This window comes from Bubalus kerabau, chromosome 10 (assembly GCF_029407905.1).
Source record: "Bubalus kerabau isolate K-KA32 ecotype Philippines breed swamp buffalo chromosome 10, PCC_UOA_SB_1v2, whole genome shotgun sequence".
Classification (NCBI taxonomy): Eukaryota; Metazoa; Chordata; class Mammalia; order Artiodactyla; family Bovidae; genus Bubalus; species Bubalus kerabau.
The window spans coordinates 23,671,664-23,690,628 of record NC_073633.1 but is presented as its reverse complement, the minus strand read 5'-3'; the positions used below and the strand labels follow the sequence as shown (position 1 = coordinate 23,690,628).

General features: G+C 38.5%; 1 protein-coding gene across 4 annotated transcripts in view; it reads right to left on the bottom strand.

The window, feature by feature from the left end:
• Nucleotides 1–18,536, bottom strand: part of BBS4 (Bardet-Biedl syndrome 4) — a 46,486-nt gene extending 27,950 nt beyond the window's left edge. The window contains exons 1-2 of one of the 4 annotated variants that reach the window (XM_055536909.1): nt 17,517–18,536; nt 9,568–9,619 (exon numbers count right to left, since the gene is read on the bottom strand). In XM_055536909.1, the coding sequence (XP_055392884.1) occupies nt 9,568–9,619; nt 17,517–17,540 (76 nt within the window). In that variant the 5' untranslated portion in view covers nt 17,541–18,536. The remainder of the gene's footprint in view (nt 1–9,567; nt 9,620–17,516) is intronic. The other 3 variants (XM_055536912.1, XM_055536913.1, XM_055536914.1) reach the window with 3 other exon arrangements.
• Between the last annotated feature and the right edge of the window lie 429 nt (nt 18,537–18,965).

Here is an 18,965-nt window from a genome sequence, read left to right as displayed (position 1 = left end):
ACATGAATACCAAAAAGATAATTTTGAGCAAGGAAGTCAGATACTGAAATGTATACACTGAATGATTCCATCCACTTATATCAAGTTCAAAAGTAGGTAAAACCCTAAATACCTAAGTAACCATCTTTGAGAGGAGTAGTTAATGACTGGTAGAGGGTATCTTGCCTGGAAAATCCCATGGACGGAGGAGCCTGGTAGGCTGCAGTCCATGGGGTTGCTAAGAGTTGGACACGACTGAGCGACTTCACTTTCACTTTTCACTTTCATGCATTAGAGGAGGAAATGGCAACCCACTCTGGTGTTCTTGCCTGGAGAATCCCAGGGACGGTGGGGCCTGGTGGACTGCCGTCTATGGGGTCGCACAGAGTCGGACATGACTAAAGCGACTTAGCAGCAGGAGCAGCAGAGCGTATGAGGCAGGCCTCCGAGTCTATAATTTAATCAAGATGGTGAGTACAAGGACTTCCTTGGTGGCACAGTGGGTAAGAAAATCTGCCTGGCAATACAGAGAACACAGATTCGATCCCTAGTCCAGGAAAATTCCACATGTGGTGGAGCAACTAAGTCTGCGTGCTGTAACTATTGAGCCCGCTCGCCCTAGAGCCAGAGCTCCACAATAAGAGAAATCACTGCAATGAGAAGCCCACACACAAGGAAGAACAGCTCCCCTCAACCAGAGGAAGCCTGCACAAAGCAATGGAGATCCAGTGCAGCCAAAAATAAAATAATCAATGAACTAAAAATAAATATATACATTGGTTTTATGTTTAAAAAAAAGATGGTGAGTACATGGATATGTTCACTTTGTAAAAATGTATTAAGCTGTACAATTATAACATGTACTTTTCTGTATATATATGTTAATAAGTGTCAAGAATCAAATTAAACACCCTCTCAACCAAAAAGATTAATTTCTGCAATACCAATGCAGAAGAGGTGGGGGCACACAACTCAGTCTGAGGGTAAGGGTCATAACCTCCTAGACAAGACACAAAAAGCATTAACCATAAAGAAAAAAATTAATAAATCACCCTTCATCACAATTAAAACTTCTGATCAAAAAAGGAGTAAAAAATGGCAGTGGCTTAAGATAAAGAAAGGGATAAGCCTCTGAAAATGAAACAATGGAACAAAAGAAAATCCGTGGACCAGAGTGAGAACTTCAGGTGAAACAAACACACCCCCTTCTTGGCTAGCCCAATGTGCATAGAGCAGGCTCAGCGGGGAGAAGACAAAACGTATAAAGAGAGGAAGCAAGACGGATTGAGGCCTCTCCTTTGGGGCCGGCCCACTCTCACACCTCGAGGGTGTACTATCCTTTGCTTGCCAAATAAAACTCTGAGCTGTAACCAAGTTGTAAAAAAAAAAAAACTGATCATCAAAAGATGCGCTGCTGTATGACTTCATGACAAGAAGTTCAAGCACAGACAGACAAAATTTACTTTCAGGGACAGAAATCAAAACAATGGTTCCCTCTAGGGAACTGAAGGAAGGACTGATTGGGAAGGGGCTGGAAGAAACTTTCTGGGTGATAAAAATATTTAACTCATCCTAGCTGATGACTACATATGTTATTTGTCAAAATTCAAAAACTGGGCACTTAAAATTTGTAGATTTTACTATCATTGGGGAAAAATAAAAGTTGTATATAGTACCTTCTATTTAAATTAAAAGTTAACACTATTCCTCAAAAAAATCAAGTAAAATTACGTCATTAAGTGGAGCCAGCAATTCCACTTCAGACTATATACCCAAAAGAGCTGAAAGCAGGGAGCCCCTTTCTACAGCGGTGCTAAAATGATTCCAAGGAAGTTAAGGCCACATTGCGATGAGGCCCTGAACAGCAGTGAGGTGGGCAGTCAGCCACTAACTGGGCACTTTCATCTTCATCTACTGGCCTCACCCCACACCACGATGAGGTGACATTCAGTCACAGAGGACAGATCAATGTTCTCATTAAAACAGCTAACAGAAATGCCGAACACTTCTGGCAGGGCTCCAGCCTTGTCAACATAGGAAGCCCCAGCTGCAATGTAGGGGCTGATGGATCTGCCCTACCAGGAAGTCCTGCACCTCCACCATTGCTCTCCAGTTGAGAAGTGGAAGGCAAAGAAAGAACAAGAGGAGTCCAGCGACAACATGAGCTTTTGACTAAATCTCTTATGTAACACATTCAATAAAAAGCTGAAGTCCTAGGAAAAAACAAAGTAGGTACTCAAACGTATTTATTTATACATCAACATTCATGGCAGTGATACTGACAATAGTGAAAAGGCAGAAACAACCCATAAGTCCATCAACAGATAACTGGATATACAAAATATTTACTGTGTGTACAAACAACAGAATATTATTTAGCCTTAATAAGGAATGAAATCTGTTCAACATGCTATAACACAGATGAACCCTGAAAATATGCTAAGTGAAATAAGTCAGAAACAATAGGATAAATGTTGCATAATTCTGCATATATGAATGCACTATCGAGAATATGCAAATTCAGAGAGACAGTACTGGGTTGGCTTGAAAAGTTCATTTGGTTTGTTCTGTGTGATGGCTGTAGTTGTACTTAGTTGTCTTTAAAGTCATTCAAAACAGTTTTGTTAGATTCTATTGTGACAACTGTCATATCAGCATGCCTTTTTTTTTTAATTTATCAAAATTGGTGAATTTTTCTGTAGCCACTTTAATACTAAAGATGGAAGAAAAAAGGCAACATTTTTGGCATATTACGCTTTATTATTTCAAGAAAGGTAAAAACACAACTAAAACGCAAAAAAAAAATGTTTGTGCAGTGTATGAAGAAGATGACAAAATCAAACATGTCAAAATGGTTCACAAAGTTTCATGCTGTAGATTTCCCGATAGATGATGCTCAGTTGGATATACCAATTGAAGTTGACAGTGATCAAATCAAGACATTGAGAACAATCATATCTATACCACATAGGAGATAGCTGACATACTCAAAATATCCACATCAAGCAATGAAAATCATCTGCACCAACTTGGTTATGTTAATCACTTTGATGCTTGGGTTCCCCATAAGTTAAGTGAAAAAAACTTTTGACTGTATTTCCATTTGTGATTCTCTACTTAAACATAATGGAAACTTTCCATTTTTAGAACGAATATGACAAGCAACAAAAAGTGGGTACTGTACAATAACATGGAATGGAAGAGATCATGGGGCAAGTGTAATCAACCACCAACAACCAGACCAAAGGCCAGTCTTCATCCAAAGAAGGTGATATGTTGTATGGTGGAACTGGAAGCGAGTCCTCTATTTATAAGCTCCTTCTGGAAAACCAAATGATGATTTCCAACAAGTACTGCCCCCAATTAGACCAAATGAAGGCAGCACTTGATGAAAAGTCTCCAGAATTAACCACTAGAAAATGCATAATCTTCCATTAGGATAAAGCAAGACTGTATGTTTCTTTGATGACCAGGCAAAAACTGTCATGTCTTGGCTGAGAAGCTCTGAATCATCCACCATATTTACCAGGCATTGCACCTTTGGATTTCCATTTATTTTGGTCTTTACAGAAGTTTCTCAATGGAAAAAATTTCAATTTCCTGGAAGACTGTAAAAGGTACCTGGAACAGTTCTTTGCTCAAAAAGATAAAAAGTTTTGGGAAGATGAAATTATGAAGTTGCCTGAAAAATGGCAGAAGATAGTGGAACAAAACAGTGAATACGTTGTTTAATAAAGTTCTCGGTGAAAACAAAAAAAGCCAGAGGAACGTTTTGGCCAAACCAATAGAGGATACCAGGGGCTAGAGGTGAGGGGAGATGGAGAGTTTATATTTAATGGTTAGAGAATTTGTTTGGGGTGCTAAAAAAGTTTTGAAAACAGATGATGCTGATGGTTGCACAACATGGTGAATGCCACTGATGCCACTGCATCGTACTTTTAAATGATTAAAGAAGCAAATGTCATGTGTGTTTTGCCACAATTTCTTAAAACTTCATTTATTAAAAACTACTTGAAAAGCAAACCACAAGCTGAGACCAAGTTTCTCACATAGTAAATAGATTGTCTCAGATTGTAAATTAAATTCATCCTAGCCTATGCAGCCACTCCAAAATGGGTAAGGTCTTCAATGAAGACTCCTTTAAGGAAAGAAAGAAGCCCATGAAGTAAATCAATTAACTCACCTCAACTGAAAGCCAGAAGAAAGTTTTCTGAGTTATCTGAGGTCATATCATGGGAGGAAAATGAAGAGGATGTAATAGCCCCACGTAGGATATTTTTTCTCAGAACCATCAAGTAGTTCTGTAAACAATTCCAAATAAGTTGCTTGTTCTTGAAAAAGTCCTAATATATTTAGACAAGAATCCCAAATAAAAAGTTGTTTATCCCCTCCAGTGAGCTGGCACTCACTACCCTTAAGACTGGAGTCAAGCTAGGATACTGGCCTCTCAAGCTGAGGAGGGAAGGGTGTGGGAGACAACGTCCAAACCCAGACTCAGAACTTCTCAGTTAAAATGCCATGGCTGCTGCTTGTTCAAATAAAGTCTCTGCCTGTTATTTCAAAGTGTGAAGTCCCCATGTTAAACTTACCAACTTCCTACAGTCTACCTTCTACTGAAGTATCATACTCTTTAACTACAGCAGTGGTTCTCAATCAGGAGCAATTTTGTACCCTAGGGAACATTTGGCAATATCTGGAGACATTTCTGGTTGTCACAACTGGGTGCTACTAACATCTACTAAGTAGAGATGAAGAATGCAGTGACCATCTTGCAATATGCAGGACAGCTCCCCCAACAAACAATTATCTTGACCAAAAAGTCAATAGTACCAAGACTGAGAAAATCTAAACTAGAGATTAAAAAGATATTTAGGATTTTTAAAATTTTATTGAAGTATGTGTGTGTGCTGTCATGTCTGACTCTTTGCAACCTCATGGACTGTAGCCCGCCAGGCTCCTCTGTCCATGGAATTTTCCAGGCAAGAATACTGGAGTGGGTTCCCAGTTACTACTCCAAGGGATCTTCCTGACCTGGGGATCAAATCCACTTATCCTGCATCTCCTGCACTGGCAGGCGGATTCTTTACCACTGTGCCATGTGGAAAGCCTCTTATTGAAGTATAGTTGATTTACAATGTTAATTTCTGCTATACAGCAAAGTGACTCATCTATATCTATCTATTCTTTTTCATATTCTTTTCCATAATGGTTTATCACGTGAAACCTTAGTGAAAGTCACTCAGTTATGTCCGACTCTTTGCAACCCCATAGACTACATAGTCCATGGAATTCTCCAGGCCAGAATACTGGAGCAGGTAGCCATTCCCTTCTCCAGGGAATCTTTCCCACCCAGGGATTGAACCCAGGTCTCCCACATTGCAGGCGGATTCTTTACCAGCTGAGCCACCAGGGAAGTGCTCTCACAGACACAGAGAACAGACTTGTGGTTGCCAAGGGGCAGGGAAGTGAGGGAGGGAAGTATTGGGAGTCTGGAACTAGCAGATGCAAACTACTATATACAGGATGGATAGACAGGGTTCTACTGTATAGTGCAGGGAACTAAATCAAAATACTGTGATAAACCATTACCATGATTTTGAACAAAGTACTATGATTTTGTTTATACTAGATTTTCAATATGCTATGATATATACTGCTTCATATACTAAATATATACCATTTCACATACTATGTTACATACTATTTCAACAAAATACTAGATTTTCAATATACTATGATAAACCTTTATCATAGCATACTGAATCTAGTTCCCTGTGCTCTACAGTAGAGCCTTGTTGTCTATCCATCCTGTATATTGTAGTTTGCATCTGCTTATTCGAATTCCCAATACTTCCCTCCCTCACTTGCCTGCCCCTTGGCAACCACAAGCCTGTTCTCTGTCTGTGAGTACACTTTTGTTTCATAGATACATCCATTTGTGCCATATTTTAGATTTCACATGTATGATATCATATGGTGTTAGTCTTTCTCTTCCTGACTTACTTTGTCTAGTATGACAATCTCTAGGTCCACCCATGTGGCTGCATTATCTCATTCTTTTTAATGGTTGGTAATTTTCTGTGTGTGTGTACACACATATATATATATATATATGTGTGTACACACACACACACAACATCTTCTTTATTCAGTCATCTGTCAATAATATTTAGGTTCATTACATGTCTTGGCTTGGTAAATAGTGCTGCTATGAACACAGGGAAGCATGTATCTTTTTGAATTAAGAGTTTTGTCTATGTATATGCCCAGGAATGGAACTGCTTGATTAAATGGCAACTCCATTTTTAGTTTTTTTGAGGAACCTCCATACTGTATTCCATAGTGGCTGCACCAATTTACATTCCTACCAACAGTGTAAGAGGACTCCCTTTTCTCCACACTCTCTCCAGGATTTACTATTTGTAGGCTTTTTAATGATGAAGACTCTGATCAGTGTGAGGCAGTACCTCATAGTTTTGATTTGCATTTCTCTAATAATTAGTAATTAGGAGCATCTTTACATGTGCCTGCTGGCCATCTGTGAGACATCTAAAGATTGCACAATGAAATATGGAAGCTTTCTGTTCAAACTACCACCCTGATTTTTAATTTGTCAAAGTTCACTAATCCTTAGGGCTGATTTTTTTCCCTGTTTTCTTTATACTTCCCTATGTTTTCCAAATTTCTATAAGCTTATGCTGATTTCCTCATTAGAAATTAAAAGATGCTTACTCCTTGGAAGGAAAATTATGATCAACCTAGACAGCAATATTAAAAAGCAGAGACATCACTTTGCCAACAAAGGTCCATCTAGTCAAGGCTATGGTTTTTCCAGTAGTCATGTATGGATATGAGAGTTGGACTATAAAGAAAGCTGAGCGCCGAAGAATTGATGCTTTTGAACTGTGGTGTTGGAAAAGACTCTCGAGAGTCCCTTGGACTGCAAGGAGATCCAACCAGTCCATCCTAAAGGAGATCAGTCCTGGGAGTTCATTGGAAGGACTAATGTTGAAGCTGAAACGCCAATACTTTGACCACCTGATGTGAAGAGCTGACTCAATGGAAAAGACCCTGATGCTGGGAAAGACTGAGGGCAGGAGAAGGGGATGACAGAGGATGAGATGGTTGGATGGCATCATCAACTCAATGGACATGGGTTTGGGTGGACTCCAGGAGTTGGTGATGGACAGGGAGGCCTGGTGTGTGGCAGTTCATGGGGTTGCAAAGAGTCAGACATGACTGAGTGACTGAACTGAACTGAACTAACTATATTCATATATGAATCACACCCCTGACACTATGCAATACAATGGTATTGCAAATGTGTAAAATGGTTGCCCAAAGGCAAAGCAACCTTAGCTGATTAACAGAAAGATCCAAATCAACAGATTTTATCTTCCAGACATTTCACTTGGCCCTGTTCACATCATACCTGGAATATTCTATTTAGTTCTAAACGCTCTACTTCCAAGATGGCCAACAAATTTCACTATAGAGCCAAAGCAATAATGGCAAAAGAGTTCTAAACCCTCACATGGAAGAGCTGAAACTGGAAATGTTTAACCTTCAGAATGATGGGCCTAGGGAATACACACTGCACTTTAATTATTTGCTTATATTCCCTATGCCCTGAAGACTGTCAATTCCCTGAGGGCAGAATCCATGCCCTATTTATCTGTGCATTCCAAGTACCTATCACTCACTGGTCTTGGAACCTGCTAAGTACTCACAGGTATGAGGGGTTCAAGAACAGGAAAAACTAAACTTTAATACCAGAAACCAGAAAGTGGTTGCTCTGCAGTGGGGAAGAGAGGAAGAACTGATTGGAAAGGGCACTATGCTGCTGCCAAGTCGCTTCAGTCGTGTCCGACTCTGTGCGACCCCATGGACTGCAGCCTACCAGGCTTCTCCGTCCATGGGATTCTCCAGGCAAGAACACTGGAGTGGGTTGCCATTTCCTTCTCCAATGCATGAAAGTGAAAAGTGAAAGTGAAGTCACTCAGTCATGTCTAACTCTTAGCGACCCCATGGACTGCAGCCTACCAGGCTCCTCCGTCCATGGGATTTTCCAGGCAACAGTACTGGAGTGGGGTGCCATTGCCTTCTCTCAAAGGGCACTATGGCACTGCTTAATTTTTTAGCATACTTGTCAATATGTCCCTTTTCCAATAACTATAAACTTTTCATCTCATTAGCCTGAATTGGGCACGGGCCAATTCTTGGTTGGTGTATACTAATTACAATTTTCCTGGACTGGAAGTCAACTGAACCACACGACATGACCCTGGAGGAAGTATGGAAAGAATACTGGAGGGATGATTACAATACCCACAAGTCCCAAATCACTCTACTGATTAAATGAACAGATATCACAGCAAGAAGATGCTCATGTCCAGAAATGGTGTTTAAAATATTAGCAATGGGGACTTCCCTGGTGGTCCAGTGGGTAAGATTCCCTGCTCCCAAATGTAGGGGCCCTTTGATCCCTGGTCAGGGAACTGGATCCCACATGCCAGAACTATAGATCCTGCATGCCACAACTAAGACCCAGTGCAGCCAAATAAATACACACAAATATAAAAAAAAAAAAAAAATTAGCAATGATGTTAGACATTGGCAGAATTCATCTAAATTTCACAAATAATCTACATTGTAGATGTACTGTTCTTTCAGTGAAAGCTGTTTTCCAAAAAAAAAAAAAAACCCTTTGAAAATAAATTCCTGAAAGTTAATATTTTCCAACAACTTATATTATAATTTCAAAGAATAACAGAAACAGAAATGCCCCAAGTAAACACTTTATTAACAAAATCAAAACTCTTAGCAAACAACAGAACGCATGCTGCAAAATGGCATATAGCCTGGTGACTATAACTCGGGTATGCAAACAAGAGCCACACACAAAACCCTGGGCAACTCACACCCCTTCCATGTTTCCTCATCTAGCAGATAATAAATAAATGAATAAACAATAAAACAGATGGTCTCTCCTGCTAAACAAAAAGTTCAGGTATATTCTAAGGCCTAGGAAGTAGATAAGACACCCAGTCCTTTAAAACTGGGTGAACGTGGAAGATGAGCCAGTATAGTCACTGACAAACTGGATGCAAACCCTCCTAAGACTTCCTAGGTTAACAAATGAAGAAATCTTATTCCTCTACATAGTACGTACCTCTATTGGATTTTATTTTTTAAATTAATTAATTTTATTTTTTGCTGCACCTCACAGCATCTTACTTCCCCGATCAGGGATCTAACCTGGGCCCCTGGCAGTGAAAGCACTGAGTCCTCACCAAGTTAGGCTTCCCAGACTTTTTATAAAACCTCACACTTATTCAATGCACATATACATGAGATTATTTGAGACCCGATCTGTACTATAGGAACTTTATAGTGGTTTTTCCACAAGTAGAAAGTTAGTACACATTTATATATTAAAATAAAACCCCATTTAAACATACTTTCAGGTAAAATCAATCCCCTAATATCTAACAACTTCACAAAATGAAAGCTAGATATGGCAGAATAGAATCAATAAGACAGAAAAATCTGTGCAAATATACAGACGCAATGAAATTATATACAGACCTTTTTTCAGCCCGGGTTTTTGAGATTCAGCAGACACAGGAAGCTGAGTTCTCTGAAATGAAGAAGCCTATGTTAAAGTACCACCATAAATCTTGCTAGCTTAAAGAAGCATTCAAATAAAAATCATCAGCTCTCCAATCATGCAAGTAATCTATTAACTGCATAAAAGTACAAAGAATTATTTTGAATATGGTTTAAAAACCAAATGTCAAGTTGTACTTTTGCTGTCCCAACTATTAATAATGCATAATGCATATTTATTATATATACTTACAATGTGCATTTATTATATAGAACTGTAATGCATGATATAAAGTATACAAATAAATGTGTTAAGTTCTTAGACATATTAGTATTATAAAACATATTAGTATTACACTCAATGCTACACTGCTTTGCACCCAAACCAAAAAAGTCACAATTTTGATAAGAAGAAGCCTATAAAGTCATCTACACAGAGATGATCTAGCACTCAATTCTAGGATGGAGTATTTTTAAAAAGCCATTATTTAATATCATAGACACACTATTTTATACTATAACTTGGCAGAAAATCTTCAAATGATTTTTTTTTTTTAATCTGCCTCCCATGTTGTGTACAAGAAGCTCCCCGAGTGGCACTAGCGGTAAAGAACCTGCCTGCCGATGCAGGGTATAAGTAAGAGATGCAGGCTCAATCTGGGTTAGGAAGAATCCCTGCAGGAGGGCATGGCCACCCACTCCAGTATTCTTGGCTGGAGAATCCCATGGACAGAGGAGCCTGGCAGGCTGCAGTTCAGACGGTCGCACAGAGTCAGACATGACTGAAACAACAGCATGCATGCATGTTGTACATAAGCAAAAATAATGGCTGAAAATTTCCACAAGTAATGAGACATGCTAATCTTTAGATTCTGGATGCTCAACCAATTCTAACCAAGTTAAATGAAAATAAATCCACACTTAGATACATCAAAGGACCTCGGCAATGACAATAAGTTCTTAAAACCAGCCAAAGGAAAAAACGTTATCACCAGATTATCTGCAACAAAACGACAATTAGACTGACAGGTGACTTCTCAACAATTAAAAACAGAAGATATCATTGACATTCTAAGAATAATTAGAATTAGTACCTTACCCAAGAGTAAAGTACTAAGTAAAGTGAATACTAACCTAGACATGAGATCAGCAAACTATGGCTCACAGGTCAAATCCAGCCTATTGCTATATGGCCTGCAAGCTAAGAATGATTTTTACATTTTTCATATTAAAAAAACTTTTAGTATTTTAGAACACATGAAAATTATATAAAATTCAAACTTCAGTGTCTACAACCAAAATGTTATCAAAACAGTCACACTCACATGTTTACATATCCCCTATGAATGATCTCCACTATAACTGCATAATTGACTTACTTGTGACAGAGAATATATGGCCCATGAAGCTCAAAATATTTACAACTGGCCCCCTAAAAAACAGTTTCTCAACTCCCAATCTGAACTTTTACACCAATCAAAACTAACATTCAAGAACAACGGCAAAATTTAAGTCTTTCAGACAAAACTTGAGTTTTTATAATTCCTAAATAAATTGTTAATGAACATACATTAGGAAAAAGGAAAATAATCTCAGAAGCAAGGAGTAGAACAACTAAAGGAACTGGTAAAATATGGAAGTATAAGCATCTACTTACTGCATAAAACAAACAAAAAGTATAATTTGTGGGGCTGAACTGAGATATACAAAAACTAAAAAACTGAATAATGGCATAATTGGCAGAAAGCAATGGGTAATAAAACATTTGATGATCCCTGTATTATTCAGGTTTAAATATGAACTTTAAGTTAAATATATATTATTAAAAAAATCTGAGTACTTTCTTAAGGAAGAAGAAAGTCAGAATAGAAGGAGAAAAAAATGAAATTCTCTAGTTAAAAGACAGATTGCCAGAATTGTTTTTTTTTTAATCTAGATATACGCTATTTTGTATAAAGAAACATCTAAAACAAAAGGGCAAAGGAACACAAAGTAAAGGGAGAACACATACACCAAAAATACAGAAGCAAAAAGGAAAAGTAGCAATATTAACATTTAGACAAAATAGACTTCAAGAAAAAAGCTTCATTAGGAAAACGAAAACAAATTAAAGCAGATTGAAAGCTAATGTGGAAAGGGCAAATTTTAAAGCCTTTAAAAAAATACATAGGGTAGGGAAGTCTTCAACAAGATATAAAAGCACAAATCAATTAAGAAAAGACATAAACATTCAACTACATTGCAATTAATAACTTCTGGGGACTTCTCTGGTAGTCCAGTGGTTAGGACTTGGTGATTTCAGTGCTGAGGCCTCAGGGTCAGCCCCAGTCAGGGAACTAAATAAGACCTCTAGAGCTGTACAGCACAGCCAAAAAATAATAGCTTTTGTTCCAAAAAGGAAGCAAAGAATGAAGACTTGAGGGAAGATATATGCAATACAAAACAAAGCCAAAAAAGACAAGTAACAGGCAGTAACTGTAGGTATTATAAGTCAGTAAGAAAAACAAATATTGAGGTAGAAAATTAAATAAAACACAAGACCTAGGCACTGCAGAGAAAAGGAAATGGAGACAACCAACAATACTAATACTAATCAGGGAAATGTAAATTACTATCATTTAAGATTTCATATCCACCATGTTGACAGAATTTAAAGCTGTAACTATAACACGGATGTGAGCAATGGGAACTGGTGGTACAAGCATCAATAGCTACAATCATCTCAAAACTTCCCATAAGCTATAAAGTTAAGGATGGATGTAGCCCATAAACCAGCAATCAATCCATTTCTAGGAATACTCTGGGGGAAACTCTTAGATCAGGAGACATATATAAAAGTGTTCATAGCCAGGTCTGAGATACTAATAAATTTTGCACCCTTAATACTTCAGTTGCCTTACCCTAGTCCTGGCCCTGTTCACAGCAGCATTTTTTTTTTCTTTTAATTAAAAACCAGAAGGGAAAAAAAAACAAAACATTGAACTCACAGAAACAGAAAGTAAAAAAGTGCTTGCCAGGTGTTACAGGATGAATATGGGCTAAGGATCTAATGTATAACATGGTGACTATATTTAATAACACTGTACCGAATAACTGAAATTTGCCAAGAGAATAGAATTTAACTGTCCTCATACACAAAACAGGTGATGGGTGTGTTAATTAACTCAATGATGAGAATCCTTTCAGAGTGTATGTGTGTGTGTGTGTGGTCATCACGTTGTATATTATAAATACGTAAAAATTTTATTTGTCAATTATACCTCAATAAAGGTGAAAAAAAAATCAGAAATAACCCAAATCTCTATCTAACAGAATGGACAAATTGTAGCATTTCCCTATAAGAAGATACCTCATAGCTTTAAAAAATGAAAAAACATTAATTAAAAAAAAAAATCAATATATTGTTTAAGGATATTAAGTATGATAAAAGCTATACTTAAAACCAAACAATAACATAAAATTAAGGAATGAGATCATTTCTGGTAAAAAAAAAAAGGAAAATGCAGCAGGAAAGAGACATTTAGGTAAGTTTGTTTTTAATGACTCATTTCTTAACATGTGAAGTATAAGTTTTCATTAGAGTTGACATTTAAACAACAACGGTTTGAATTCTGAGGGTCCACTTATATACAGATTTTTTTCAATAGTAAAAATATTAAATTTAATATTTAAACTTGTGTATAATTTATATATTAAATACTTAATATTTATATATATTGAATATTTATAGTAAAAATATTGAGTATATTTCAGTAGTAAAAATATAAACATATCCCAAGACTGGTTAAGTCTACAGATACAAGGGAGCTAGGGATAGACAGGGCCACTGTAAATTAGACTTAGATTTTCAACTGTGCAGACAATAAGTGCCCCAGTCCCCATTGTATTCAAAGATCAATAGCACTGCTCTTTAAACTTTTAATAACCTTTTATTCTTTCATAACAACCAAAAAAGACCTCAAAATAAAAAAGAATTTACAATGTTCTTTTAGTTATTTTATTATCTTGAAAGAACAAACATAGAAATCTTAACTAATAAACGAAACAATCCATTTTTAAATGGGCAAAAGACTTGTAGAGACACTTAAAAAAGATATGGATGAATAAGCACATAAAAAAGTATTCAATACCATTATTCATTAGGGAAATACAAATTAAAATCACAAGAACCACTACTACACATCCACTAGATGAGCTAAATTCAAAAAGGTTGACAATACCAAATGTTAACAAGGATGTGAAAAAACTGAATTCCTCATACACTGCTCATAGAAATGTTAAATAGTATAGTTTAGCCACTTAAGGAAACAGTTTTAGGTTTTGTTTCTTTTTAAAGCATAAGCTTACCACATAACATAGCAATTACTCTCTTAGAGAAATGAAAACACAGGCATGCCAAGATTTGTATGCCAGTAATCATAGTGACATTATTCAAATAGCCAAAAACAGGAAACAATCTAAATATCCATCAATTCTGCTTAGAAATAAAAAGTTACAAACTTTTACTGTTATTACATACAATATGAATGAACCTCAAATACACGCTAAGTGATTCCATTACATGAAACTGTAGAAAAGGCAAAACTGTGCAGACAGAAAGCAGATTAGCCACGTACTGGTGTTAGGAGTATACCTGCAGTTAGGTCTTAAGGGAACTTCCTTGAGTGATGGACATAAGTGAATGGTAGTGACAGCTGTGCAGCTATATAAATTTACTAAAACTGATCAAACTGTACACTTAAAATAGGTAAATTTTATGGTATGCGTATGATACCTCAACAAAGCTGGCTAAAGAACCCCAAATGTTTTTTTATCTAAATGGGACTTTTTTAACTTTGGGGAACATATTAATTAGAGAGTCTTAAATAGTCAGAAAGCACTTTCATGAATCAGCAGTGCTTCTTTCTGCACAAAGTAGAATTAAAATAAATTACAATTTTTTGAGGAGTCTCTTTCTCAAAAGATCTTCCAGGACATTCTGCAATACAAAGGATTCTCTTAGCCCATTCAATCTCATTCATAACTGGGAGATATATATAGTAAGTTCCTTACTTTTTTTTGGTTCCTTCTTCATCTTTAAGTAGCTCTATGATTACTTATTCATCTAACATTCATGTTCGATGATATATGCTATGTACTATATTTGAGCAAGTAGTAGCAAGTAGTAATTCTTGCTTTCTGTTCTGAAAGGTTTAATCTTGGAATCTGGAAGAATGATGGGTATTTACACAAATACACCAAAAAAAAACACAAACAAACAGGAATTAGGGAGTTATAAAAATGTTTTTAGGTATAAAGCAAGGAAACCAGAGTTATTCACTTGTTTCGTTAAGCTCTCTAAACTATTATATATTCTTAAATAAGACAGAAATATCAGTCCCCAGTTCTCCTAAGGAACAAGTAATAATCCTCAGTAGTTTCAGTAGCATATTAGAATTTCTCTGTGTCCCACACTGGACTAGTCATACTTCATTTTGCTGGGATGTCTCCTAGCCTCAAGGTCTTTGCTGTAGAATTCTTAGATTTTTCCTTACAAATGTGTTCAAAATTCTGAACTTTAAGTCTTTTCGTCTTCTTTCCTCCTCTATAAATGCATATCTACAGATCTACACGTTTTTCCTTTGCATCACAAATTAGCATCACACAATATATCCCTGTTAACAACAGGCCCAACATGGAGTCATGTTTGTTTGCTAAGCCCCAAGTCACCAAATCGAAGCTTAGTTTCGGCTCTCCCAGAAATGGAATCTTAAACCAATCAGGAGTCCTCTGATCAGCACTAGTTGTATACTATAACTGACAGACCTCTGCCATCCCCTGAAGGAAAGTGCACCTTGCCATAACCAACCCTCCTTTTGTCTATAACTTCCTTGTTCCTGCTCCCTTTTGCCTATGAAAGTATTTTATTTTGTACAGCTCCTCAGAGCTCCTTTCTGTCTCCTAGACTGGATGCTATATCACTGAATAAACCCAATATAATTTTTAAAATTTACTCTGAATTTTCTTTAACACCCCATTCCACAACTAGTTTTTACTTAAATGTACACCACAGAAATCCCTCCACATCAACATATATAGTTCGGATATTCTTTTTAATGGCTGCATAATATTCCTTGGTATGGGACTATCAGAAGTCATCCATTACCCTGCTAATGGGAATTCACTCTGTTTCCAGCTTTTTGCCACTATAAACAGTACTGCAAGGAATACCAGTGGACCAGGTGCTTATGGTTTGCTTTTATTTCAATATGATACAGGTGGAGTGGCATGGCTGCTGCTGCTGCTGCTAAGTCGCTTCAGTTGTGTCCGACTCTGTGCGACCCCATAGACAGCAGCCCACCAGGCTTCCCCATCCCTGGGATTCTCCAGGCAAGAACACTGGAGTGGGTTGCCATTTCCTTCTCCAGTGCATGAAAGTGAAGAATGAAAAGTGAAGTCGTTCAGTCGTGTCCGACTCTAGCGACCCCATGGACTGCAGCCTACCAGGCTCCTCCGTCCATGGGATTTTCCAGGCAAAAAGTACTGGAGTGGGGTGCCACTGCCTTCTCTGGTGGCATGGCTAGGTCCTTTTAATTCTATTACAAGATGCCATATAACTTCCAAAAAGGAGAGAAATTCAAATTTCCATTCAACCCTAACCTGAAAGATGAGTTATTATAAATGTAACACTGCTAGCAATAAATTTGATAATAATGAAAATGATTAACTTGCAGCCAAAGTGCTAAATCATATCAAAATAAACCATTCTCTTTAATACACTACCAGGGATTCAAAAGTATAGGACAATTCTGCCATCACACTCATATTCTGTTCATGAACACGGACCCACACCTGCAATGAGCACTTAAGAATAAGCTATATTTGCAGCAATGTCATGTTGCCCTGTATACCTTACACTTAAGATTATGCACCTTAAGTATCTTATGTTTTCAATGTCTAAATTCTAAGAACATTAATAACGCTTTTAATTTTGTTTTTAATTCGTAGCTTAATAAATTGCTTTGGGCCTCATGGTCTGTATACAGAGTTTTCTCATTATACTAAAATAATGCGATTTCTCTGAAGACAGACTAGAAAACAAACAAACCCCCCGACAGGTATTACTGGCCGTGCTCCTCAGCAGCCAAAACTAAGGTATAAAACAGTCTGTCAAAGACGGCTATTTTGCCTCCTATATTTTTAAAAAGGACAAATTCTGAGTGGGGTCACAAAAAAGTTGGACACGACTTAGCCACTAAAACAACAACAAATAAGTCATTTTAACAAATCCGCAGAACATGCTTGGAAATTTAACATTAAAACACGGGAAACAAAGCTTCACACTTGGAACCCGATAGAAATTAGAGCCAATTGTGAATTTACGCCTCCAAAATAACTACTACTGGGTCATCCCGAATTCAACTGAGTTACTCTGTATTAGCAGTTTCGTGGAATTTAATCAACGCTTAACACAGACCAGTTGAATTCCTATATTTGCCAAACCACGGTCCCGACCCACACGCACTAGAAAGCTTTCAGGATTTGTCTCACTGCCTAATCCAGAGATTAACAGGAACTGTCTGCACAGGTGAGAGTGCTTCCTTCCCTAACCTCGTAAGACAGAAAGCATGGGGCGAGTAAAAAGCCTTTTCTGATGAAAACCTCACTTCTCTGTTCGGAGCACCCCAAGAGCAACCCCTGTCCTAGCACAGGCCCAGTAACTGGAAAGATCTCAGCCGGGACCCAGGCCGAGCAGTTCCCCGGAACCCGACGGCGTCACCCCGCCCGACCCGAGGTGGTCCGCCCAGCCCCGCATTTCTCCAGCGGCCGCTACGTGGGACACAGGCCACCCGTCTACCCGCCTCTCCGCTCTGCTCCGCCCGGCCCGACTCTGCCCAACCGCAACCCCGGCCGGAGGTCCACACACGAAACAGAATCTCGAAGCTCACCGCAGACGGTTTCTCTTCAGCCATCTTAGCTTCGCCCACCTCTGCGAGGCCGGAAGTTGACGGTTTCCCAGACGACCAGGCAAACGGAACTCGTAGGACTGGGGAAGAGGGGAGGGGCCGAACAGGGAAAGAAGTAGATCGCCGAGCAGAAGGGTTTGCCTGGGAGGTTGAGGATCTTCTACAATGTCGGAACGGATCTTCTACAATGTCCGTTCGGTCCACTTGGCTCTAAAGGAGCCGGTGAGGCGATGCGCAGCCAGTCATCGCCTTCGTCCCGGCCAGCCCCTACCGCCTTCACGCCCTTGTGTGGACGTTCCTTGAGAAACCCCCGACAGCGCTGGGTACCGCCACTCCTGGCCCTGCCCAGCTTTGACGCCACCCAGCGTTTATTTCAAGCCGCCTTCTGGGAGTCCCGGCTCCCAAACCCAGACCCTACAGACCCTATGGCTGAGAACCTCATTTTCGCCTTACGTAAAAATTCGTAGTTTTCTTGGCTGTCTTTATCCAGCTAAGGTATTACCCGCCTCATCAGCCTCCAACTTCTGTTTACGCTAGAGGTTGCAGATCCTGCCGGTGGGCTGTATTTGAATGCAGTCTTGTATTGATGGGAAACTTAAAAATTAGGAGATTTCTTAAGAAAGCCAGAAATCTGGCCTCGGAGTAAATAAAGATCCGACAGTAGGTGTGCAGCCCTGCTTGATGGTAAAACAGGTCTGAAAATTGGCTGCTACCGTAGGTAGCATTTGTTCACCATTCTGCCATAGTCCTGGCTTCCCAGCACACTTGGGCCGTTTTACATTACCTTTCTAGCCCCTGGTGTGGTGAATTAAATGCTTTGTCTTTCCACGGGGTGATTGTGAAAATACGTGGGCTGTGGAATCAAACATGAGTTCTAAATTTGACTACTGCTTAACATGAGCCAGTCATTTCTTTGAGCTTCATTCATTCCAGTACCAAGAGCTATGTGATGAGCAAAATACAGGGGATCCCTGACCTTAGAGCACTAGTCTCCAACCTTTTTGGCACCAAGGATCTGTTTCATGGAAGACAGTTTTTTCCACACAACCAGTGTAGGGGGGATGGTTTGGGGACGATTCAAGAGCATTACATTTATTGTGTACTTCAATTATTACATCAGCTGTACCGTAGATTATCAGACATTAGATCCCAGAGGTTGGGGACCCCTGCCTTAGAGTGTAGTGAGGAAGTCACACATTAAATAATAACATAAGCAAAGTTTATGAAGAAACAGTTCACTAAAGAAGAAATACAAATGCGTCTTAAACATATGAAAATATAACTTTGCAAGGAAGAGAAAACATGCAAATTAAAGGTTCCAAGAGATACTTTCTACCTCTTACATTGGCAGAGAACAAAATTTTCACTGAGTTATGAGTAAACATGCATTCTTCCTCTGCAGCTAGAGAGAATGTGAATTGTTACAGCCTC